Source organism: Pollicipes pollicipes, unplaced genomic scaffold (genome assembly GCF_011947565.3).
Source record: "Pollicipes pollicipes isolate AB1234 unplaced genomic scaffold, Ppol_2.1 Scaffold_7231;HRSCAF=8579_pilon_pilon_pilon, whole genome shotgun sequence".
NCBI classification, from domain to species: Eukaryota; Metazoa; Arthropoda; class Thecostraca; order Pollicipedomorpha; family Pollicipedidae; genus Pollicipes; species Pollicipes pollicipes.
The window spans coordinates 11,143,350-11,168,232 of NW_023597034.1; the positions used below are offsets into that span (position 1 = coordinate 11,143,350).

General features: G+C 55.4%; 2 protein-coding genes across 5 annotated transcripts in view; one reads left to right on the forward strand and one right to left on the reverse strand.

Moving 5' to 3' along the window:
- Positions 1-24,883, reverse strand: part of LOC119109551 (muscle M-line assembly protein unc-89) — a 112,597-nt gene that overhangs the window by 56,455 nt on the left and 31,259 nt on the right. For all 3 annotated transcript variants that reach the window (XM_037233223.1, XM_037233221.1, XM_037233220.1), the window contains exons 3-7: positions 21,483-21,661; positions 18,594-18,705; positions 18,070-18,205; positions 17,108-17,236; positions 12,650-12,774 (exon numbers count right to left, since the gene is read on the reverse strand). In XM_037233223.1, the coding sequence (XP_037089118.1) occupies positions 12,650-12,774; positions 17,108-17,236; positions 18,070-18,205; positions 18,594-18,705; positions 21,483-21,661 (681 nt within the window). The remainder of the gene's footprint in view (positions 1-12,649; positions 12,775-17,107; positions 17,237-18,069; positions 18,206-18,593; positions 18,706-21,482; positions 21,662-24,883) is intronic.
- Positions 5,531-12,193, forward strand: LOC119109557 (pupal cuticle protein 20). Of its 2 annotated transcripts, none has more exons than XM_037233229.1 (2): positions 5,531-5,576; positions 6,905-12,193. In XM_037233229.1, the coding sequence occupies exon 2, from the start codon at positions 10,586-10,588 to the stop codon at positions 11,228-11,230; it is 645 nt and encodes a 214-aa protein (XP_037089124.1). In that variant the 5' UTR covers positions 5,531-5,576; positions 6,905-10,585; the 3' UTR covers positions 11,231-12,193. The 2 variants fall into 2 exon arrangements, with proteins under 2 accessions (XP_037089124.1, XP_037089123.1); XM_037233228.1 differs by having other exon boundaries at positions 5,537-5,576; positions 6,905-10,590.

The following is a 24,883-nucleotide window of genomic DNA, read 5'->3' on the forward strand; positions in this document are numbered from 1 at the left end:
GGGCTGCCATCGTCCACATCCCGGTTTACGACGCGATTGGCATCACGAACGGGCGCGAGTCTTCCGCTTCCGACTGTGGGGGGGGGGGGGGGGGGGGCTGCGCGTCCACATGACGCGAGAAATCTGCTCAGGCCACCAGGACAGAGACTGCGCCTCAGACCGGCGCTGCACGGCCAACATTCTGCAGACGCATCTGCATACCCCGGTTGGACAGGTCGACACCTTGCTTATTCTCCTTGCTGACCCTTAATGAACACGGGCATAAAAGCCGCCGCACGTATGCCGGCTGGTTTTGCGAAAGCGGAACGCCAGCACGCGGCAACTTCCTGTCGGGGATCCGCCTACTACAGTCCAGAGTCGTCCCGGAAAGGCATGGTGTGACAGGGTGGCGAGGGCCTGGCACGTGTAGGTAGCTTGTCGGTACGAAACTCTTGCAGTCCACCTAGCGTACCATGTGGCGCAATGATGCGATGATGGTTCAAGACATTTTCAGAAGATGATCACACTAAGCCCCCAGTGAAGAGAAAACTGAAGATTTTTGCCCCCTGCTCTGACGTTTCTCTGACTCCACTCAGCCGTGTTCTCACGACTGGGTAGCGGCGGCAGGTCTTGACTGGTTTCCCAGCCGCGCGACTTTGGCTTTGGCCTACTCATCCACGTGAAAGCAGCCCGCAAGCAGGATGAGCCGTTTCGCACAGATCGGCGTGTCGGCACGGTAGCATGCTGTCAGCACGTGGCTTTCGTGATTTCAGTTGAAGCGTTTTCTTCGTCTTTCGTCATTACAGTTGCAACGTTTTACATTATTTTGTGCACATCTAAACATGATTGACAATACCAGTTAGGAGACATGGAGCAAACAAACTCTCATGAAAGAGTTATCAACGCGAGTAGAATGACCATTTGGTCGAAATTTTTGCAGTGTGCTCTTCTTTTTTCTCAGCCGCTTCAGCTGTTTCTGTCTCTGATTTACTTTTGAGCCATTTCCTTTCGCTGTCTCTCATGCCGTTGTTCCCGACCCCAATGCCCTACCGGGTACTTTCCTTTCGCCTTGTCTTACTCAGCGATTCCCGTCCCCATTCTCTTCTTGCTTTGCAGCGGCCCACTGTGCTCTACAGTGACATATCTCCTATGTTGGATTAAGCCGATCCACATGACACCGTGCCGAAGACCGATGGCAAGCGATTGCAGATGCAGCCTAAAAACTCACAACAAATCAACCCGCCACCGAGCTAAGCTCCACGGACTAGAACGTCGGCAACAAATCACCGCCCGGTCACCATGGTGTCGTAGGCCCGAGCTACACAGACCTGGCGCCACTGACCGGTCACCCTCGGCGCCGCCCGGCCCTTTGGGGCGTCGGGTCAGCACCGGACCGGCCCGCTGGGACGTCGGGTCCTCACCGGACCGGGCCGCTGGGGCGTCGGGTCCGTACCGGACCGGCCCGCTGGGGCGTCGGGTCCGCGCCGGAACGGCCCGCTGGGCGTCGGGTCCGCACCGGACCGGCCCTCTGGGGCGTCGGGCCCGCACCGGACCGGCCCGCTGGGGCGTCGGGTCCACACCGGACCGGCCCGCTGGGGCGTCGGGTCCGCACCGGACCGGCCCGCTGGGGCGTCGGGTCCGCACCGGACCGGCCCGCTCGGGCGTCGGGTCCGCACCGGACCGGCCCGCTGGGGCGTCAGGTCCGCACCGGACCGGGCCTGAAAGTCGTCGGCCGACCGACCGGTCGGCGTGGGCGTCCGGCAGCCGCCAGCGGTTGTCGCCAGCGCATCCTGGCATTCCCTTCTCCCAGTGGACGGACGCTCGGTGCCACCCACCCTGACCGACTGGTCGGCGTGGGCGTCCGGCAGCCACTAGCGGGTCGCCGCCAGCGCATCCCGGCACTCCCTTCTCCCTGTAGACGGGCGTTAGGCGCCACCTGTCGCACCAACCCCCTGTCGCAACGGAGCATGGCACCGAAAAGGGGGAGGGGCGAGCTGAAGGACAGGTCACGAGCGGCGCGACGCGTTCACCGCAGCCGCCGCCCGGCCGCTCCGCGCGCAGAGCCGACCGCACGTGGCGTGCACATGACAACCGAGGCGCTACACGTCTTGTCCAGGTCATTAATATACATGGTCACAGGAACGGAGGATGTTCCACAATCACTTCCTCGCATGGCAAAGAAACACTCAATGTTGTGTAATAAATCAGCCGGTTAGCATAAGATGACAGCGATCAGACGGCTTAAGGTAGTATTCATGCAATATCCTATCTCCCTATGAATCGCCTGGAACGCATCCGTTTACGAAAATAATTACTTGAAGTGAAACCGTAGCTAATAGCTGTCAGGATACAGCTGACATTTTCATGAAGGAATGACGGGATTATTAGCAAAGGTTTGACAACTTTGATTTCAGTACACAGAGCCTCCTCGTTTGAGTAACATGCAGTCAATCGTTTGCATGGAAACGACATTTTTAGCACGCCTTACATAGTGTTCTTATTCAATACGGCATTCCATAAGCATGCACCTGCAAAGCGCAACTTGGTAAATACATTGAGATAACACCAAGGGCAGGTCCAGCAATGGACCCAGGGATGCGCCAAAGTCCAGCTGCGAGAAGGTCAGGTTTAATATTAGTGCCAGCTGCGCCAAAATCACGAGATAATTGGCGCCAAAATCACGAAATAATTGGAGCACACTTAGGTGTATTGCATAACCCTCCGTATCACGAGACGCCACGGTCCACATTACTCACCCTTGGCTCTGCTCTTAGGTAAGAGCAAGGAAACTTGGGCAAACAGGGAAACAGGGCAACACAATGGTAATCGATTTGCAATGCACAACAAAGAACGGAGCGGCAAACAGTGGACGGGCTGATCGGTATGGTGCACGGTGGAGCAGGAGGCAGTGTGCAGGCTGATCGGTATGGTGTGCGGTGGGGCGGGAGACAGTGTGCAGGCTGATCGGTATGGTGTGCGGTGGGGCGGGAGACAGTGTGCAGGCTGATCGGTATGGTGTGCGGTGGGGCGGGAGACAGTGTGCAGGCTGATCGGTATGTTGTGCGGTGGGGCGGGAGACAGCGTGCAGGCTGATCGGTATGGTGTGCGGTGGGGCGGGAGACAGTGTGCAGGCTGATCGGTATGGTGTGCGGTGGGCGGGAGACAGTGTGCAGACTGATCGGTATGGTGTGCGGTGGAGCAGAAGGCAGTGGGCAGGCTGATCGATATCGTGTGCGGTGGAGCAGGAGGCAGTGTGCAGGATAATCGGTATGGTGTGCGGTGGAGCAGGAGGCAGTGTGTAGGCTGATCGGTATGGTGTGCGGTGGTGCAGGAGGCAGTGTGCAGGCTAATCGGTATGGCATGTGGTGGGGCGGGAGGCAGTGGGCAGGCTGATCGGTATGGTGCGCGGTGGAGCGGCAGACAGTGGACAGGTTGACCGGTATGGTGGCAGTCCCCATGACCCAGCTGTGCGGGCTCAAGGCTAACTTGACCAGTAGCTTGGTTCTCTGCTGAACTCGGCCTGCGTGTTTGCGACGCAAGCTATGATTTAGCATTTGCATGCCTCGTAAAATCCTAACTGATATCGCCCCGGGCTAGACGGTCAGCGTCTGGTAACGTGATTTGCGAAGTCTTGCATCGCCAAGTGCATTGATTAATGTTAATGAGCTCTTGCTAATGCCAGCCAATGAGCAATTAGTATAAATGAGCGTATGGCTAAAATAATGGCATAAAAGCATGGACCTAGGCGTATGGGTCTCGAATGTTTTTTATTTCAAAGATGTCGCCTTTCACGACAAAGGATATGCGAGAGGCCTCATAAAATATGATAACACATCATATTTCAAGACCAGCTTCTGTCGGCTTCGCCATGTCCATGACAAAATCTCTGCTAAATATATTCGTCCCATACATTGGCGTTGATGTTAAGCACCGGCAGTCCACCGAAGCATAAGCTGATGAACACATGCAGCGCTTTGATCTGCAATCAATCCAACCATAATTTAACACTATCTGGCGAGTTGATGACTGTTAGTCTTTTAGTGATGTGCTATTTTTACAACGGTGTTATTTTTATCAAATTCCATCAGTCAGTTTGTTGATGGCAGGTGATTGCTGTCATACGTGCAACAAGCTTTTCATATGTAACTTTTATATGAGTTATTTATGCTATATATATATATATATATATATATATATATATATATATATATATATATATATGCAAATACGTAAGCATATACCTCTCTCTCTCTCTCTCTCTCTCTCTCTCTCTCTCTCTCTCTCTCTCTCTCTCTCTCTCTCTCTCTCTCTCTCTCTCTCTCTCTCTCTCTCTCTCTCTATCTCCTCTCTCTCTCTCTCTCTCTCTTCTCTCTCTCTCTCCTCTTCTTCTCTATCTCTCTCTCTCTCTCTCTCTCTCTCTCTCTCTCTATCTCTCTCTTCTCTCTCTCTCTCTCTCTCTTCTCTCTCTCTCTCTTTCTCTCTCTCTCCTCTCTCTATTACATACCGGTGCGAAGATAGCTCGTTCCGGTACCTCTTTCTGTTTTCCAGTTTCCGATTCCTTGTATACCGAGGCACTGAACAAAGTCTGAACTTCTTTCCACAGGAAAAGGCGCATACAGAAACCAACCGTGCTTGAGGCCACCCGGCCTACCTCCTCGCATCGACAGAGCACTAGAATGTAACTACAAACACACTTCGGGGAGGTGGCTAGCCGGCACTTAAACGTTGAGTAGTCACCACATTCCACGTCCCAGTTCGTTGATTGTTTCCTTTTGGGCTACTTGTTGATTAAAAATGCTGTGAACATCTCACTGGCGACGTTTACACAAATCGATGAACCCATAAATGCAAACTGATGCGCTGAGACAGTATTTCAAGCAACCATGCATGACTCCGCTTTTGGAGGCACCCCACAATAGGTCAAGTCAGCATGCTCCACATACAAGCCAAATGCCAGTCATTAGTCGTCGAACGCTAGTGGTTAGGAGCGTGAGTGAGCACCGGCCTAAAGCAGTACCAAACCGGCTCACAGAGAGCATTTTAACAACCTGCCGCTTTCGACCAGGAATGCGGCAACAAGCGGGTTGCGGACATACCAACAGTCATCCCCACCGACCAGCGGACTACGCTGCACGTGCAACAATCCGCGAACCGCCCATCAACCACCTGCAGCGTCTGATGAGCACCGCTCTCGTTATCACGCCCGTGCTGGCCATGGGGCGTGCAGCGAGCAGGCCCGACATGTCGGGCGTGACCTCGCTGACCCGTCACGTTGGCCGGCAGAGCGGCCCCCCGCGGGCGAAGACGCGCCGCCGGCCGCCGCAGCCCCGACCACCTCCAGGTCAGCCCCAGGTGCGCCTCGCCGGGTGGGAGAAGCCCCCGGGCCGCGCGCTTCGCAGCCGCCCCTCCATACATCAACGCGAAGGCTGCCTGCCGCCGCGCAGGCGCGCTGCAGTATTGCCTATTTTGCAATATGGGAGCGGGCGCCTTTCGCAGTCCTTTCTTCGAGGTATAAATGCGGCACGGCGGCGAGCGATGTCAGTCGACAGCGGTCAGTGTCAGAGACGGTCCCCCTCGCCAGCATGGCGCGCTCTCAGGTGAGCATCGCACAGCTTCGACGGCGGCGAGGTGCCATCGCTGTCAGGCGATGCAAACATAGTACGGGTTCAGGGGCAGGGAAGGGTACAGCGGTGGGATCCCTGAGGCGGCAACACTTGAGTTGAGATGCACCATGTGTTGCAGGTGCAAACAATATTACACGGCATTATAATTTTAAAAAATTGTCTAATGATTGTGCTCACTCGAAGTGGTTTAGGATGAATAAGGTTCTTTTGTGTGGCTGTTGCTTGTTGTTCAATAACTCAAACCTTATTTCGCTGAATTCAAGAAGCTTTGTAAAGTAGGATATCCGTTGTTGGCAATTTCAAACAATTTATTTCAAATGGCATTGAATCCAAAACATTAGTTGAAATGTTTAAACATGATCGACAATCGCAGATAAAAGCAGCTGCCCAGCCACGCGGAAATACTGCAACACAGTACACAAAGGGTTTCCGAAATAAAATGGGTGCTAGTTTGGTGGATGGTTTAAAAGGGCAAAATTCGGCTTAAGCTCTAGGGGTTGGTTCGGGTCGTTGTGTACACCTGAGGCGAACACCAATGTTTAAAAATTCGTCGTATACTTGAACCTGGCGTTAAGTACCAAGTGTTCCCCGACACCGTACTTCAATCTGGGCTGGTTATGTGCACCCTAAGGCGGTCACCCAATTAGTGCGGCTCCAGTTCTCCGTATGGCTCCCCCCGGCAGTTCTGCTCCTGAGCAAGACGGCAGATATGAACGATTGCCTGGGTCCGTAGCTTTGACTTGTTGAACGTTGGCTGAAATTGTTTAATTTTATTTATACATTGACCACTACGTTGATGAAACTTGAAATATTACGTCATGTTAAGTGTATTATTGTGTCGATCAGACATGTAGTATTAGGCATCGCGGTACATCTAAGCTTAAGTCAATACTTAAGAACAAATGGCCTCATTGACTTAGCTCCGAATATCCTTAAGCAGTTTTACGTAGATACAGATTTTCAACCACCCCATGAAACTGTGTGAGCAGACCATATGTGACTATGGACAACCTTAAGGCGCCATTCCTTTGGCAATTAAGCAATTTAGCAATTTTCACACGAATAGCGCGCGGCCGGATCATTACGGCGCCGTGCACTCTGCCGTCGTCGCCTGGCCCGGCCGTCTGCATCATGCTTCACTGGTCCCCGCTCTGGCGCTGCCGATGCTCATCTTGGCACCGGCCCAATCTGCCACCCGGAAATTTACATACGGCATAGCTCCACGCAATCGAGTGTCATCCTTTCCCGCGCGTTGCGTCACGAGCGCCGTGAGGCAACTTCATGACGCCGTCCCTCCGCAGTGGATGCTGCTGGCTTCCCTCTGCGTGGCCGGCGCCGCCGTCGGCAGTCTGCTGCCCGGGGGCAGCGGCGCGCACGACGCGTCTCACCATGGCAGCGGGGTGCACCACGCCGGGAACTCACACCCGAGCGGAGGCGGCGGAGACACGCCGCCGCCGTCGCCGCTGCCGCAGCCACCCGGCGGCGACCCGCAGCTGTACTTCCCACCGCAGCCGACAGATGGCGCGGCGACCGGTGGGGACGGCCTGTCGGCGCTGTTTCCGGCACCGACGGGAGGCGGCTGGACGCCGCTGACGACAGGCACCAGTGGTCAGCAGAGCGGAGGGGACGCCTGGCAGGCGACAGCGACGTCCTCGGAGGGAGGAGCCGGAGCCGGGACCGCATCTCAGTCAGCGGGAGACGCTGGCTCGCTGCCCTCGTCCTATATCCCTCCCACTGCCGGAGGAGAGGGCTCGCCTTCGCAGGAATCGTTCTCCACGGGAGGCTCCTCGCAGTTTACGTCCCAGCCCAGTGGTGGCGGTGCAACATCCCCGTCCTCTTCTTACGTCCCGCCGTCCTCCGGAGGAAGCGGTGCCTCGCAGCCAACATTTACGACGGGAGGGTCTCCTTCCCAGTTCGCACCTCTGCTAGGCGTTGAGAACAATGCAGGCTCCTCATTCCCCACTCAGACAACTGGCAACCAATTTACTCCCACCAGCCTCAAACCACTGGGACTGCCAGCAGTCAACACCGATTTTCAAGAAAATACCCAACAAGGCCAACTTACACACCAGCCTAGCGGAGAAGAAGCCAATTCTCTGTCATCTTCCTACGTTCCACCCAACACAAATGGTGGCGATGCGCTTTCCCAGGGATCCTTCTCGACGGGAGGATCATCCCAGCCAGATACCGGATCCATCAGCTCTCCGTCGTCTCTGTACGTTCCACCTAGCGCGGCTGGAAGTAACTCCCCTTTTGAGGGTGCGTTTTCACCTGGAGGATCTCCGGCCCCTCCGACTGGTGCAGGGGACATAAGTTCCCTTTCCCCTTCACATGTCTCGTCCCAAGCGGAAGGTGGCGATGCATTTACGCAGGGCATCGGCTCAGCGGGCGATTCGTCATCGGACTTCACATTCCAGTCAGGTGGTGAGGACGCAAACTCCCCCTCCTCTCTCCACATTCCAGGTGGTGAGGACGCAAACTCCCCCTCCTCTCTCTATACTCCAGGTGGTGAGGACGCAAACTCCCCCTCCTCTCTCTATACTCCACCCAATGCAGGGAATGGAGGCTCTGCGCCTGCGCCCCAGGGTACGTTTTCATCTGGAGGGCTATTGCCGCAGTCTCAATCGCATTTCAGTGGCGAAGACGCTGGGGTATCGTTCTTCCCCACACAGCAAAATGTTCAGCCAGGCCAGCTTGCATTGCAGCCCACTGGTGGTGGCATCGCGGTTTCGCCCTCTTCATACGTTCCACCCTCGGCGGGAAGTGTTGATGTGTCTTCACAGGGATCATCTTCAACGGGAGGGTCTTCATCCGAGTTCACTTCCGAATCTAGCGGTGGAGACATAAGCTCTCCTTCCCCTTCTTATGTCCCTCCGTCCTCTGAGAGTGCTGGACACTCCCTTCACAGGGATCATCTTCAACGGGCGAGTCTTCAGCCCAGCTCACTTCCCAATCTGGCGGTGGAGACATAAGCTCTCCCTCCCCTTCCTATGTTCCTCCGTCCTCTGAGAGTATTGGCAGTCAACAGGAAGGGACCTCAACGGGAGGGCCGTCATCCGGGTTTACATCTCAGTCGGGAGATGGAAGCATTGTGGGTTCCGCAAACCCCACCCAGTTTATCGACAACCAGAGCGTGCAAACCCAACTGAAACCACTTGACCTTCCCTCCACCGATCTTGGTCAGCAGAACTTCCCGCAGATTCAGCCCCCGTCTCAGACGAACGGCGAAGACGTCAGTTCTCCCTCGACTTCTTACGTGCCTCCGGGCGAGGACGGAGACGCTTCATCACAGGGCGCGTTCTCGACAGCCGGCTCGGGGATCCCACGGCTCCTCTCCGTCGGTCGGAGGCGGCGTGGAGCCCCCGGCGTGGAGCTACAAACCGCCGGCCAACGCTGGAGGTGGCTCAGCCTCCCCGGCGACAGAAGGAGGCAGCTTCGCCACTCAGCCGCAGCCTCCGGCTCCCCCTCCCACATTCGGCTCCGCGTCGTCGTCACTCCCCGGCCAGAACGTGGCCACGTTCCTGAAGCCGCTGGACCTGCCGCCGACCGACATCGGCCAGCAGAACTTGCCACTGTCGGGCGCCCAGTCCCCGGACACGGGGAACAGTGGGGGCATTCTCGCCGCGGCTCCACAGCTTGTGAGCACCAAACCACTGCCCGTCTCTGGAGAACCCCAGGAGACATCTCCGGAGGTCAATGGCGGATCTCTCTTCGGCTCATATGCGCCACTGGAATCCTCTTCTGGTGCCGTGGATTTTTCGGACCGACCTTCATTTGCACCAGCTTTGGTGGACCAGCCTCCCGTTGCTCTTGAGGGAGCTGTCGGACTGTCTTCAAATGTCGCCAATTCTCAAAGCCAAGTTTCATTCGCACCAGTGACTGTCGAAAACAAGCCTCTCGGCCTTCCCACGCCACTGGGAACCGTCGGCGTTCCTTCGCCCAGCGAAGCGTATGGAAGCGGCGGCAGCGGCGGCCTTGGCAGTGGCGAATTCGGCGGCACAGGAGCCGGCGCTGGCTTTGGTGGTAGTGGAGGCAATGGAGGTGCCAGCGGCGGCCTGAGCGGCAGTAGTCGACTTCGGTGGCTCTGGAGGCCACGCCGGCTTCGGCGGTAGCGGCAGCATTGGAGGCAGTTTCGGCGGCAGCAGCTGGAAGTGGACGACGGTGGCGGTAGCAGCAGCAGTAGCGGTGGATTCGGCGGTGTCGGAGGCGGCGCCAGTTCAGGCGGTGGCGGAAACGGAGGTGGGGGCAGTGGCGGCGGGTTCGGCAGTGGCGAGTATGGTGGCTCCGGAGGCGACGCTGGCTTCAGCGGAAGCGGCAGCAGCAGTGGAAGCGGCGATGGTAGCAGCACAAGCAGCAGCAGCAGCAGCGGTGGATTCGGCGGCATCGGAGTCGGCGCCAGTTCCGGCAATGTCGGCAGCAGTAGCGGTGGCAGCAGCGGCGGGTTCGCCAGTGGTGGATTCGGCGGCACGGTAGGCGGCGCCAGTTCCGGCGGTGGTGGCAATGGAGGTGGTGGCAGCGGCGGCGGATTTGGCAGTGGCGAGTATGGTGGCTCCGGAGGCGACGCTGGCTTCGGCGGTAGCGGCAGTCAGTGGAGGCAATGGCGGCAGCAGCAATGGAGGTGGCGGCGGCGGCGGCGGCGGCAGCAGCAGCAGCAGCAGCAGCAGTGGTGGATTCGGCAGTACTGGAGGCGGCTCCACTTTCGGCGGTGTCGGCAGCAGTAGCGGTGGCAGCGGCGGCGGGTTCGCCAGTGGTGGATTCGGTGGCACTGGAGTCGGCGCCAGTTCCGGCAGTGTCGGCAGCAGTAGCGGTGGCAGCAGCGGCGGGTTCGCCAGTGGTGGATTCGGTGGCATCGGAGGCGGCGCCAGTTCCGGCGGTGGTGGCAATGGAGGTGGTGGCAGCGGCGGCGGGTTTGGCAGTGGCGAGTATGGTGGCTCCGGAGGCGACGCCGGCTTCAGCGGTAGCGGCAGGCAGCGGAGGCGGCGATGGCAGCGGCACCAGCAGCAGCAGCAGTAGCGGTGGATTCGGCGGCACCGGAGTCGGCGCCGGTTCCGGCGGTAGCGGTAGGCAGTAGCGGTGGCAGCAGCGGCGGGTTCGCCAGTGGTGGATTCGGCGGCACCGGAGGCGGCGCCAGTTCCGGCGGTAACGCCGGCGGTAGCGGTGGCAGCAGTGGCGGGTTCGGCAGTAGCGAGTACGGTGACTCCGGAGGCGGCGCCGGCTTTGGTGGTAGCAGCGGCAGTGGAGGCGGCGGCGCAGGTGGCAGTACTGGCGGCACGGCGGCCGGCGACGGAACCAAGATCGTCTCCCAGACGTTTTCTATGGACGCCGACGGCAACTACGAGTACAGCTACGAGCTGTCTGATGGCCAGGCGGCGCAGGAGACGGGCCAGGTGACACCGGGCAGCGAGCCGGAGACCGGAACCCTGGTCAGCACGGGCGGGTACCGGTACCGCGGCGACGACGGCCGCCAGTACTCGGTAGAATACACGGCCGACGAGGGCGGCTTCCAGCCCGTGGCTGAGCACCTGCCGCAGCCGCCAGCGCAGATCCCCGAGTACCAGCAGCTGCGGGAGAAGCACCCGGCGCTGTTCTGGGCCGAACGGCTGCGCGTGCAGAGTCCGCAAGAGTAAGGCCGCCGGGGCGACGGTTATGATGGAGCTCCTCACGCAGGGAAGGCCGCTGTTAGCCAATGCTGGTCTGTGATAGGGAGGCGGTGGATAAAGCTATGTGTGCGGCGTGAGGGAGGCGGTGAGAAATACTCGATGTCCGTTGTGTGAGGAGCTCGAGGACTGTTGTTACTGAGCATTCGTCTGCATTGTTAGCACAAACAGCATGTCCTTGTGGTTGGTTCCTGAACAGGCTTCTCTGTTTGTAGTGTTTGTAGTGTTTCTTCTAGGAAAAATCATGCCCGATGTGATATTATTTGTGCCATAGACTGTTGGTCGTGCAAATGTTAACGCACGTTCTGAAATAAAGCGCAACACGCAGGTCGCCTTTTGAAGCATTTTATCACCGTGCTATCAGCATCTTGAGCATTTTATCACAATACTTACAAGATCTCACACCGCAACCGACAATTAAAGCGTGGGATCTCACACCGCAACCGACAATTAAAGCGTGGGAACATCGAATCGTTGTCGATGTTCAATAGCGATGTTGGTGACAACCACCTATGACGATAATGGTCTTGAGTGCGCAATACCAAACTTAAGTCAAAACTTGATACACAAATGGTGAAGTGAAATCATGACATGTGTGTTCCACCCATTTTGCAAAGTACAAATACCACCCCAGACTTAAGAGTAACGTTTAGTTGGAAAATAGTAATCCAGCACGAGGCTTATATTGGACGCAAGAGTTAGTTGTACGTTAGGGCAAAAGGCAGCAAAATTTGGCGATCGTGCATGAAAATGGGTCCTTTATAAAATTAAAAATGTTATTTGCGCATTAATTTGCAATAGCTTACCATTTTTCATCTCACGCTGAGGTACCGACACCATCTAACCATCTAACCGTTGCCAACTGATCGCGGTAGAAATATGAACCATCAGCTCTAAAAAAAATTACTATATGCCGTGATCTTCGCCATGAAATATGCGTGAGAGCGTCTGATGTGCAGCACGCAGTCTTCAATAATACGTGTGAGAGCGTCTGATGTGCAGCACGCAGCCTTCAATAATACGCGTGAGAGCGTCTGATGTGCAGCACGCAGCCTTCAATAATACGCGTGAGAGCGTCTGATGTGCAGCACGCAGTCTTCAATAATACGCGTGAGAGCGTCTGATGTGCGGCACGCAGTCTTCAATAATACGCGTGAGAGCGTCTGATGTGCAGCACGCAGCCTTCAATAATACGCGTGAGAGCGTCTGATGTGCAGCACGCAGCCTTCAATAACTCGCAGGCGATCTCCAGCGGAGCCCAGCCTATGACGTGTACATGCCTGCCTCTAGCCTGTCGCGCTCGTACAGCAGCGTCTCCGCAGTCAGCTGGGCGCGGCTGCAGAGCTCGTGGCCACCCGGCAGCAGCAGAAGCCTGCACGGTGTCCTTACCTTGGCCTCGGCCTCCAATTTGGTGTGCTCGTACAACAGTATCTCCGCGGAGCTCGCCGAGTCGCCCAGGTCGCAGTTGGCCAGCAGCTCCCGATGACTGCGTTCCGCGCGTCTTCGCAGTCCATCTGCGGCACGGCATGCGAAGTTCAGTAAAGCCCAAATATCTTATTGTATGTGCGCCTGTATGCATTGGCTTCGTAGGGCAATCCTCTGTTGCCGGCGGCTTTTCATCTCCGCGTCACATATGGACGGGATGAACCGTGCGGTCATCACACACTCCATGCACATATGTATTCACGCAGTGCACGTACATAAAACATCCCACACGCATACGGACAAGAGAAGATGTCCTACACATTTCCGGCAGAAACTAATCCCGGCGACCGATCATGAGTTTGGCACTCACAGCGCGTCAGAATGCCTCCGGCGTTAAGCCCCGTGAGATTGGGCGGGAGCTCGTTATGTAAGGTCGGCACTCTGGCGGAGAAGCGCCGCTTCCCAGCCGCGGTCCTCGAGCGGGCCACGTTAGCACGCGCTCGGGTAGGGAGGGGGTCAAAGTGAACCCCCCGAGGTTTTTCCCGGAATGGTTTCCAAACGGCGCGGCGTAGCCGTGCTAAATTTTGCATAGCTGTAGACAATTGAATAGCGGATCTTATGAAATCACTAATTTAGATGCAGCTTGTACGGTCGCTGACCTATGGCAGGTCAAAGTTAAACCCTGGTTTCAGCGAAGGCCCGTTCTAGGGAATCGTTCAATCCGATCAAACAACGGAGTGTTAGACGGAGCCATACATCTCTGAGATACTTTCTTAGGCGACACAGCAAACGAATAAACAAATAGCATTGGCCTAAGTGCAGGCATGAAGGTCAGACCACGGTCGAAACCAACCCGTTTTATTACTCTCGGGCTTGCTGTATGGACTGGTTTCTGGTGCTCATTTCGAATATATTGATAGCAAGAAACGCATCATACACCTTTCATGAACTTCTAATAGGTCAGGATAGGTCACTGACCTAAAATAACCCAGGTCAACGTTTTGTTTTTAGGAACATACTGCCTAGCGTAATCTTCGTCGCTTATCCAAATGCAAAAGTCAAAACAGTCCTATATCGTTTTGGTCATCATGACCTTTAAAAGGTCAAACCAGGTCACTGACCTTAATTGAGTGTGTGACATTCTGCTTAGAACAGTTGCCTAGGCCTAGGGGCCCTTTGCAGACCAATCTGGAATTGGACCTTGTTTGACCTTATATGACTTGAAGATCTTGACCTAGGAACTTCAAAATCTGACCTAAGTGAGCTCACGTACAGGTCAACACACCTTGGGAATTTGGTGTCTCTAGCTCTCTTAGCTCCCGAGATCTCGGGGGGGGGAGATTCAAATTGACCTCTCCACCCGAACGAAGGGTATCCAACCGGCCACCCGGGCGCGCGTTAAGCAGGTGCTCTTGCCTCTTGTTCCGTGCCAATAAGAGATCTATTTGCTCGGGGGATGAGCGGGAGCGAGTCTGGCTTGTTGTGCACCATAGCCTTGTGCGCTAGGCTCGACGTGTAGCAGCCTGCTAGTCGTTGCGCGGTCGGCCAGCCCATCCTCTCTCTCAGGCCGGACACATAGCCTTGTGCGCTAGGCTCGACGTGCGGCAGCCTGTTAGTCGTTGCGCGGTCGGCCAGCCCATCCTCTCGCTCAGGCCGGACACTTAGCCTTGTGCGCCAGGCTCGACGTGCAGCAGCCTGCTAGTCGTTGCGCGGTCGGCCAGTCCATCCTCTCTCTCTCTCAGGCCGGACACATAGTCCAACTTACGTCTTACGACGTCCAAGGGTGACCGGATCGCAGAAGTTCAATACTTTAAACTTTGTCAACGTTCCTTTCGGTGTCGCCACCATAAGCCGACATGCAGCAATTGACATGCGTGAGGACGAGGACCGCGATCAGCGTGATGATAATGCGTGAGGACGAGGACCGCGATCAGCGTGATGACATGCGTGAGGACGAGGACCGCGATCAGCGTGATGATAATGCCACCTGGTGTGAGATGTGAGGGTGTTGGAGAGGCCGGTCAAGGTATCTGTACAGCAGCGGCTGACGTGTGACACGTGAGATGTGAGGGTGTTGGAGAGGCCGGTCAAGGTACCTGTACAGCAGCGGCTAACGTGTGACACGTGGTTGTCCCAAGACAGGGTTTGCTCGAAAGTGATGCCGAAATTTTTCACTTCACTGCATCGTGCAAGGGTTATGTCACAAAAGATAGGGTTGAAAATTTCGTAGCTTGCGCAGATTTTGGCAGTTTCGAAAACGGTGAGCTGTGTTTTCACGCGTTGACCCCGTGGAAGCCACACATCCAGATATCAGAGAGCATTTCCCACAAGGGAGATGAGTGCTGAAAGATACTTCCTCTTCCGGTGGTGCCTTTCTAAGCATCATCAGCATGCGGAACGACGTCACCATTCGGAGAAGACAAAGTCATGTTGCTAGTAAATTGCTGAACAATAAGGGCCCCAGGGCCCTTGGAATACGCTCAGAGCATTATCCAGAGGTTGTGAGATTCTCGCGCCTGGGAGTGTGATATTCTGCGTATGTCCCGTAATATGAGACTCAAACAGGCAGTGTTAACGGCGTCAGTTTTAGTCTTCACAACAAGATGTCGCGGTTAATGACGTCAAATAATTTTATCATATCGATTAGGCAAAGTATTGATATTTCCCCCGCTATCGGCGGCCTTGAGATTGCGGTCGATGACAGATATCAGCGGATGCGACGAATTCGGATTCTGTGGAGCGCTAGGGTCAGGAGCCATGCTGGAAAGCAAAGGGGAGATGATTATTGGAGAGATGGCTGTGGAGCGGCTTTTGTCCAACCCACTCCATCTCTTTGGTGGTGACGGGGATGATGGGGGATGAACCGGAAATTAGATGGGAACGCAGTGCCACCGAATTTATGGATGTGGATAATAGAGCGCTTCCAGGATTCGGGAGCAGCGAAAAGGGTAGGACATGAGTTGCTATTGTGAAGAATGACGTCACCGATAGCGTAGAGACTGGCCTTCAGCAAGCGGGTACAGAGGCCGTCCTCTCCACATGCCGTCCAGCTTCACACGGTGATAAGGGTGTGTCGCAGTGTGACGAGGTCAACAGCCGATAACACAAACAGGCGTCGCCTGGCTTATTGTATTTGAACGTGGAAGTTCATGCATGACGATTTCCACTTTGCATGTTTGTTTCCTCATGTGGTGTGGGGGCTCTAGTCCAAAATGACTTGGGCTAAAATATTAGCGAACACCTTATTCAACTTAGCAAGGATAGCCTAACTCAGGTCCAACAAATAAGTATTTCACTTTCTACCGACAAGGCTAGCCAATCGCGACCTGTATCTGTTTGCATGGACAGTTTGCACTATTCGACAGGATTCTTTGACTTCGAAGACAACGTTCATGACTGCTCGCAGGTGCAAATCAGCGGGGATGACTCCGAAATCATCAACAATAGTTCAAATGGAATGAGTGTAACTTATTTGAATACAAACATGAATTCAATTGGAAACCATGAAGCCCAACAGTCAGGCCATGTAAGTCGTGTTTACAGTAGCCCTTTCACGCTAACGCTTATTCGACTGGTAACTAATTTGCTCCCTCCGCGCAAGCACTTAACTCTGAAATGCACGGGAAAATCGCATAAACAGAGTGCAAGCTCAAAGTTTTTCCTCAAGCCTATCAACGCAGCCGGTAAAATTACTCAAAATGCGTTTTTGTTTCGTCACCATGCACTAACTCGTCATTTTACGTTTGTATATTCACTCTATGGGACGAAACCATACATACAGTACCACAAACGGACTTAAGGCACGCCTACTTAAGTACCGCAAGCGTATCTCGGGGAGAGATGCTGGACTCCTAATCCAGTGACACCGGGTACAACACCCAGGGCGGGCGCAATATTTCGCCTTACTTAGATGGAAAGGTCAGGTGCCAACTGGCCAATGAGGTTCAACCCAGGCCCGCAGCGGCCGTGCCGCAGCGTTGTGCGGCACGTAAAACCCTCCGCATCCTGTCTGGCGAAAGGGCGGGGGCAAAATTACCCGCTAAACTGGACGGCACGACCTGGGCGGGTACATGCATGCATTCAGGGTACATGCAAAAAGCTATACTTAGTGAGAACTCTGACTCCAAAGCCAGCCTGAAACCATTCGAAATAACTCTTAAAAGGTGCTAAACGGCGAATAGGCACTTGAAGCAAAAACGCTTTCGGATGAAACTGTGCGGCATTTTGATAGTCCCGACGAGACAAGCCAGATCCTGATCCTGCAAAGTCCATTTTTCGAACATTTGAGATTTGGCATCAAGTTGGAAACCTGCCTAACAATGCTTGCGTAAAAACGGCTGGTAGGTATTTGTGGCCGTCCTCAGGTACATCCGTACACCTCAGTACCACTAGTCACGGACAGCGAGTGTTCCACACACTGACCTAGGTCGGAGTAGAACACAGTTAGCGCGAGACACTGCTCCAGGATGAGGCGACGGTTTGTGAAGAGCACGTCCACGAGGCGACGTCGGTCGTGGAGCTCTTCCATCCACCGTTCCACCTGGATACAGGCTGCAGGCACACAGAGCACGCGTCAGGGGCCGAGGACGTCGCTTGTAAACCACGGCGACGTGTCCCTCGCCGCGTGCGGTCCGAAGCGTAAAAGGCGCGTCTTCAAGGGAGTAACTAACATGTTATGCCAGACCCCATAGCCTCATTCCAGTGTGAAGGACGTTTGAAAAATCTCAGACTGGTGGGTTGCCGACCACTCAGGCAGTGCGGAAATCGTGACGCAGGCTTAGTGTGGTTCCAAATCTGCGAGCACTGCACACATGCCATCCACGCGATGTGCGCGCATTGCGCATAGCTTTGAGAACCACACACGGCCTGTGCGCCGACTTGCGCACTGGCTGGCTTAAAGGCGGTGGAATCCCGTCAGCCATAGAGGAATACAAACTGTTACCATGCAAAAAAAGCAAAACACACATCATACCAAATTCCATGTCTCTTCTCTCTGCATCAAGACAAACCTAATCACACTACACCAAACACTGTTGACTTCAGACTCAAATTGGAAAAATGTCGCAAAATTCACTAGCGAATTTCGTCGTGAGTCCAATGGTAATTTTGTGACTTATTGAAATTCATTCGCATTTGTGGCCAAAGCCAACAATATACCGTTTAGCGTTGGTTAAGACGCACAGTCCCAGAGAGTCTGATATCGATAGGAACCCAGACATATACAATCATTCAAATAGGAATGTGGAGCGTCTCTTGAAGATATGGCCACCAAACTTAGCCATCATTCCAGTCGGACAAACAAGCCACAGCCGCCACCACTCTGCCCACGGCCTTCGCCCGGCCCGCACACGTGACTACACCGCTCTGGACGGCGAGCCACTCACAGGCCTGCACAGACGTTCGAATATGGTTCGGTCGAGAGTCGACAGTTCCCCTGGTGGCCAGCAGGCGAAGCTTCTCCAGCAGCTGGTTCCCCTCCTGCAGAGTCAGCATGGAGGCCTCCAACACCCCCTTCCGCACCTGAAGCACAGGGGAGGAGTACGAAGGGTAATATGTGCCGGAAACCATGCCCCGAGCAGACGCACACTGAGAGCAAGTGCCCCCCGGTGCACACCCCTCCAATGCCCTTTGTTCCGTTCTGCTGACAACACATATTCGACCCTACATATCTGACGTCATGGGGAGGAGGTAGATCGATATTCGAGGACAGCCTGACATGACTACCATGCGCGTCATCTTGACTAAGCCAACAGGCCATGACGTTTTCCTCCCAAACACCTAGATACTGTTCGCGTCCAGTTCTTACATAGATCCGTACACCCTTGTCTCGAACGACTGACAATGGCTGGGAAGCATTCCGCACAACACCAAGAGCATGCCGCCATGTGTTGCTTTAGAGTAACCTTACGTCAAGGAGTCGTCTGATGGCCTCCTGTGCGGCCTCTGGGTGCGCAGGTATTGCAATGTCGCCAAACACGCCATCTGCCAAGTCCATGATGTCACTGAAGTTTCGCGATCGTCTGTAAGGTGGCAGCACACGGTGGTTGTCATGGCCGTCTCGGCTCGGCAGCATGCTCCGGGCCCGGGGCAGCAATGTGTAGAAATGTCGTCGACTTGCCGACGTATTTAATAAGTTCAAAAGGCATGCCCCAAGCATGCCTTTACCGATATACCCACATTCCAACATGCATTGGAAACTCTCCGCGCTAAGTGGGGGAGCCCTAAGCGTACGTACATTCCAGTCATGGCTATCAATCGGGGTTGAGCTAATAGCTTCAGAGTTACAACCTAGGTTGAAATTTCACACGGGCGCGGATCCATGGATGCACTTGAGAACACCATGGAAGTAGCGGGGGCCCAAAATGAGGGCACTCTCTGAAAACACATCTTTCTTTGCCTCGACTATTCAGCTCACTTGCAGCGCGTTTCAAATCCACGTCAATAGCTACATCTATAGCTGCTAACCCATAAGTGCGACTGGTGGTTAGGTGAAAGAGGGTCATAAGTGAACATATGCGCCGACGCGTGGTTCAACTGATCGAGGTGTCAAGGCGAAGCTCATTTTGCAGCTCTCTCGCCGGCATGTTCACGTTCATTGCCATCTGCTTATAGCCGATGACCTCGACCTGACCGCTTAACGATCCATACAAACGGTAGCGGATCATGCTTTTGGATGTACTGGCAGCGAGCGTTGCGGTCGTCCCTTGTTGCCAGGCCACGGAGCCCAGACACCCACGCAAGGCCCTTATAGGACTGAATAATGAAGCCCGAACGAAGCTTCACTACACACAAACAAAGAGCCTGGTCTTCTGAGCAATAAAAACAACGGTTTAGGAAAGCCAGATGGCAAGCCTGAAAGGAAAAAGATTGTATCCTGCCAATAGCTCGCGGTGGTAACATCAGCCACCTTTGGAGACGCATCGGAAACAACCAGCTTAGGAAAGATAATAAATTCCAAACGACTCGTTGAGGCCAGCTATACATCAAACAATGCATTTCTAGGACAATTTGCCCCTGTCCGATATAACGAGCCGTACCGATCTGATCTACACTCCCCCCCCCCCCCCCCCATCCTTTAACCTTCGTAATCAGCAGAAGTTGCCGTAAGTCGCTCACACAGTTACGTTTAGGATCACTGTGCTTCATTATTTGAGGCAGGCGCTAGCTACGCCGCGCATTTATATTCTCTGGCGTCTTTTCTGCACTTCCCTACTCCATCTACAACATACGACAGAAAGTAAATCAACTGGCGGGTGTTAGCATGGAATTCATAAAGCCTTCCCTGTCAAGAAAACCACGCTCCCTGAAGAAAAAAAAAGAAATTGCTTTATCATTGATTCTCGTCATGCGATGGCGCTCGACCACAAAAACACAACACTTTTTCCACTTTCTTCATGCAGAAGGTTCATTTCGCCATAACACACGACGGCGCCCCCACCGGATCGCCTCCGTGCAAACAAACCTTCGTAGTCTAATCACACCCGTACGGTTAGTACGATCAGGATGAAACTGAATCTGCAATGATGGAAGATAAATCAGGATCAAGTTCAACGTAATCCAAAGTCCGATCATTACATCGGGTCTGGCTGGCTTAGTAGTGATACTATGATGATATTCTCTGATTGAATTTTCTGTTTTTTCTATGTGGAAATATGAAAAGCTCCCTCCAGGGCCTGCAACAATCTCACTTGGCACCGTACAGCCACACCCGACGGGCCAGCTTTGAAAGCTAGAAGCTAGTACTTGGATAGTGCCGCTCTAGCACAGCCAATCACTAGGGACGTCTGAATGTTTTTCTTTTGGGTAGAACAAGGGAGAAACATTCTACATACCCTACAACACCGGGTCACGAACCTTTGGCCGGCTACCAGCTAACCGACAAGCCAGCAGAGTCCGTGCTCTTTCAATAAATATTCATCCTACGCGCTGCGATGTGCAAGACAAAGGAAGCCGGCAGCGTTAAGTTGAAAGCTTTTCCTTGCAAACAAAATTAAAACACCATGCACTGCCAGCACAACGCTATGATACGGTGAAATACGTAGTGTTGAAACATGACGCCGCGCACGATAAACAAAGGATCGAAAGTGCTCTCTTACTCTGATTTGTCAGCTCACAAACTCTCGTCCCTCTAAAAAGAGCCTCAACCCTTCGCAGTGAACCCCTCTCCTCTTGCCCGCTGCGTAACTTTCGGATGCCCCTTTGGCGCGCTGCTAATACAGCTGCTTGAATGGCACGTGGCGTAAAACAGAAACCGTCCAATCATCTTACAAACGCCTCAAAACCTCCCTCCGCTATCTGGCTCAACATGCATGGCGAGGACTTCAGGCCGCTACGAGCGGCATCCAACACTCGCTGTGCGGAAGCTGTGGGTGGAAGCTGTCCGTATTGTCAACAATGGCGGATATACGTCCCTGCAATGATTTCAGGCAGCGGCTGCGCGGTGTTTCAACGGTACTGCCAAATAACGTCAGGAAATCCATACATTTGGTCATCATTTGGCCATACACTTTGGTTATCATCGGCCATGTTCGGCCATATTCCAGGTGGGGCAGCAGCCACATCAGCGTCCATTCAAATAAAAACATCAGGCTTCTTTCACTAGCTAATACTCATCACAGCAGCTTTGTCAAACCGCCTTTCATCGCCATCATCCGCGCCAGTGAGAGCGCACACACTTATGTCTACTGGTCTATTTTTTATGGCTTGCAGAGAGTACGCCTACTGACTCACAACCCCGCGTTATTTAACTGCACAGGAGATGGCACACTTAGCACTTCACCGACGCGCCCTGCCTGACCTGTGGAAGCGGACGCACTGTGCCAGCACCTGGCGGCGCTGCTCCAGCTGGCCGTTGATGTCGCGCCAGGCCAGCGCCAGGCTGTCGGCCATGGCCGAGTAGGTGGCCGCCTTGTTCTCCTGGCCCGCGATCAGCTGATCCGCCTGGTTCAGCAGGTCCTCCACCGGCGACTCCTTGCTCTGTGGGAGAGTCGCCGGGTCAGATTCGCTAGGTCCCGAACGAGCGACTCCTTACTTTGTGGGGTCAGGCTTGGGTAAGGGCCGGTCGGTGGCTTCGCATATATCCCTCTTCACTGTACTCTGGCTCTCGGGTTCTCTTACATGGAGTCAAGAGACTTTTACTGTTAGGGCCGTCAAGAGACCAATACGACCGCGCAGCAGCTGAACTCTCCATGCAGCGCCTGCACATATGGCGGGATTTAGCGAGTGACGCACGCCATAGACAACGCACTCTTTCTCCCTCTCCCGTTGTCTACTCCTGGGCCGGCCGGCCGCCCGCGCCGACAGGCTCCGAGCGCAGCCAGTTTATAATGGCCGGTTGCCGGCTGTAATGGATAACGTGCGAACGCCGAGCCGAGCCGAGCCGAGCCGAGCCGAGCCGAGCCGAGCCACGCCAGCCCGAGCCGGACTACACCGAGCCGGGCCGAGCCGAGCCACGCCAGCCCGACCCGGACTACACCGAGCCGGGCCGGGCCGGGCCGGGTCGGGTCAGGGCACGACGCACTTTCACCTGCTGCGCCAGCCGGCCGATCAGCCGATAGCACGTGACCGTGCCTCTGCTGGCGTCCTGTGTCGGCATCATGGCCACGGTGGCCCATTACGTACAAGGGAGAGAGGCTGGCAGGGATGTACTTTGATAATCTGACACGGCTAGAAAACACTAGAAGAATGAGCGCCTCGATAAGGCCCTGGGCAGCCGCCCGGGTGGCCTCCTTCCAAAAACAGACTGCTGTTGATCTCTTAATCCCATCTTGGAGAGCCTCCGCAGCCCAGCCGGCTGCAGGACCGCTGTTGCTCAGCGCATCAGACCCACCACTCACGCAACATCTCAGAACACAGCGGCTTCCAAACCTCATAATTGGACATGTTTCGTAAATGTGCCGTGGTAATCTCTTAACATTCGAAGCCCACCTACCCGCAGGCCAGTTATGAGGCGTCTCGCGCCCGGCCGGCGGTCGGCCAGCCGGAGCGCACGCTCCCCGACCGGCGGGTCCTGACCAGCCCGAGGCCTGGCCGGCTCCAGTGGACCTAGCTCGGCCGGCGGGACGTGATCGGGGCACCAAGAGCCGGCCTCTGGCCATGGCCGGTCACGTCGGCTACGTTCTCTAGCCGGCCACGCGCCGAGCCGGCGCCGAGCGCACCGCAGTCTCTTCGAGCTGACTGGCGGCTCGAGCGGCGGCAGGTCGTTAGAAAAACGGAGAGTGATCGAAGCATGAACCATCTGTCGGACGGGTAGCCTGGTCCCGGATTCACGGACCTGGCGAATTCGCGGAGCTTGGTGACGGTCCGTCAGCTTGTCCGACAGATACGTCAGTTAAGATGCGACTTGCGCATGAAAGCCTCTGGCCGGCGATTTGCAAGTCATTTTGGACCGTCCGCGAGATGGTAGCATGGTATATCATGCACACCTTTTAGCAGTCGCATGTTTGCCCCCAGTCACAGTTGACTCACAGAACTTCCACCTGGTAACCGGCAAGAAAAATGACCGGTAATTAATCACACTCTACGGCGAGACGGCCAGCAACTCAACAACAGCACAGTTTTCCCCGCCCGCTTCCCACAGTCCGTCGCAGGAGACACACGACCGCCTCTCCTCGGGAGAAATCCCCGGCCTCCTCCCAGCTGTCTGCTCGCCGGCAGAACCATCCGTCGTGCAGCCCTGCAGTCCGGCGCCGGAAGTGACGTCAGAGCCGGCCGCCAGCGCCGGTCAGCACTCCGCAGCGGGGCCGCTCGCCCGAGCCCGGCGGTCGTTCGAGCGGCAAAAAGCGCCCGCTCGGGCGCGGTGAAGGGGCGGACGGGCGAGCGGGCGGCGGCGACGGATGGCAGGCGGGGTCTCGCTGCCGGACGTCGGCCGCACCCCAGGCTCGCGGCGCCAGCGGACAGCGGGCAGCGGGTCCGCAGGGAGGCCGGGGTCCCGCTGCGCCGGCCCTTCGGCAGCGCCTTGTCGGGCCGCTCCCGCCGGGCCGGCCGACACTGATGGGCTGGTGACAGCGGCTGCTACACCGGGCTGGTGACAGAGGCCGCGACACCCGGGCATGTGTAATCGGACGTCCATTACCGGCTATTGTGTTAAATGAATGTGGGAAAGTTTAGCTTTCGCGTCCTCAGTATTGTTAGCACTGCCACGGCTAATGTATCGAAAAGGAGAATATCGAAATATCGAAAAGGAGAATCACCAGGGCATAGTGCCCCATTTCAAGCTACAAGATGCATATCTGTTTATATTCTAACGGTCTGACGATGTCACTAGTGTCCCAAAGTCAAGACACTTTCCATTGCTAACCATTGACGGGGCACACTAATTAGGCACTAACGCGGAGGAGCAACACTCTTGCCGAAAGACTTGTATCTGAACCCATTTCAGGACCGACCGACACGACACGTGCACCAGCGTCGCTCGCACTCGCTCCGTCTCGCGTTCGCGTGCCACGAGGCCGCGCCGTCAGCATGATCCCGTGCTCGACGCCCGCCCGCAACAGCCCCACACTCCGCTTCGCCCGCCCGGCGGCAGCAGTAGCCGCAGCAGCAGCCTTCTCGGCTGGGGCGCGCCGGTGGGAGGGCGGGGGGGGGGGGGGGGGGGGGCTCCCGCGGTCGTCTCGGTCACCACCGCAGCGCGCCGGTCACATCGGCGGTCCACCGTTGGCGTGGGTCGGAGGCGTGGGACACCGCGAGCGGCGAGCATACAGCACCACCAGCTCGGACAGAAACGCCCCCGATGGCTCTGATCCCTGCTGCGCCCGGAACTGAAGTCACTGAACCGAAACTAAATACATGGTGGTTATGAAGTGTTTTCAGCCACGGGAAGCCTGGCAATGCACTGAGCGAAATGCCTGTGGTGCCGGTTTCCAGCCGGTGCTGACGGTGGTACCACGGCGGCAATTGATCTGGCCTTGCTGTATGCAGTGCCGCCGCGACATAAAGCGAATCATGACCATGGGAAAGCTGGACGGCTTCGGAATACGACCACTTGAGCGAATTAGTGAAGGCTCACAGACAATGCAGCTGACGTTAACTGCACTGCAGTGACGGCGCCTGCCTTGCAGCTGACAGCTCTCACATACAACGCGGGTGTATGTCCGTCGCACAATGGGCAGAAAACAATGCAATTTTATTTGTTTACGGCGTGCGCCGCTAAACGTTGGCGATATTTTTAAAGACTCAAACTTTAATGATAATTAGCCT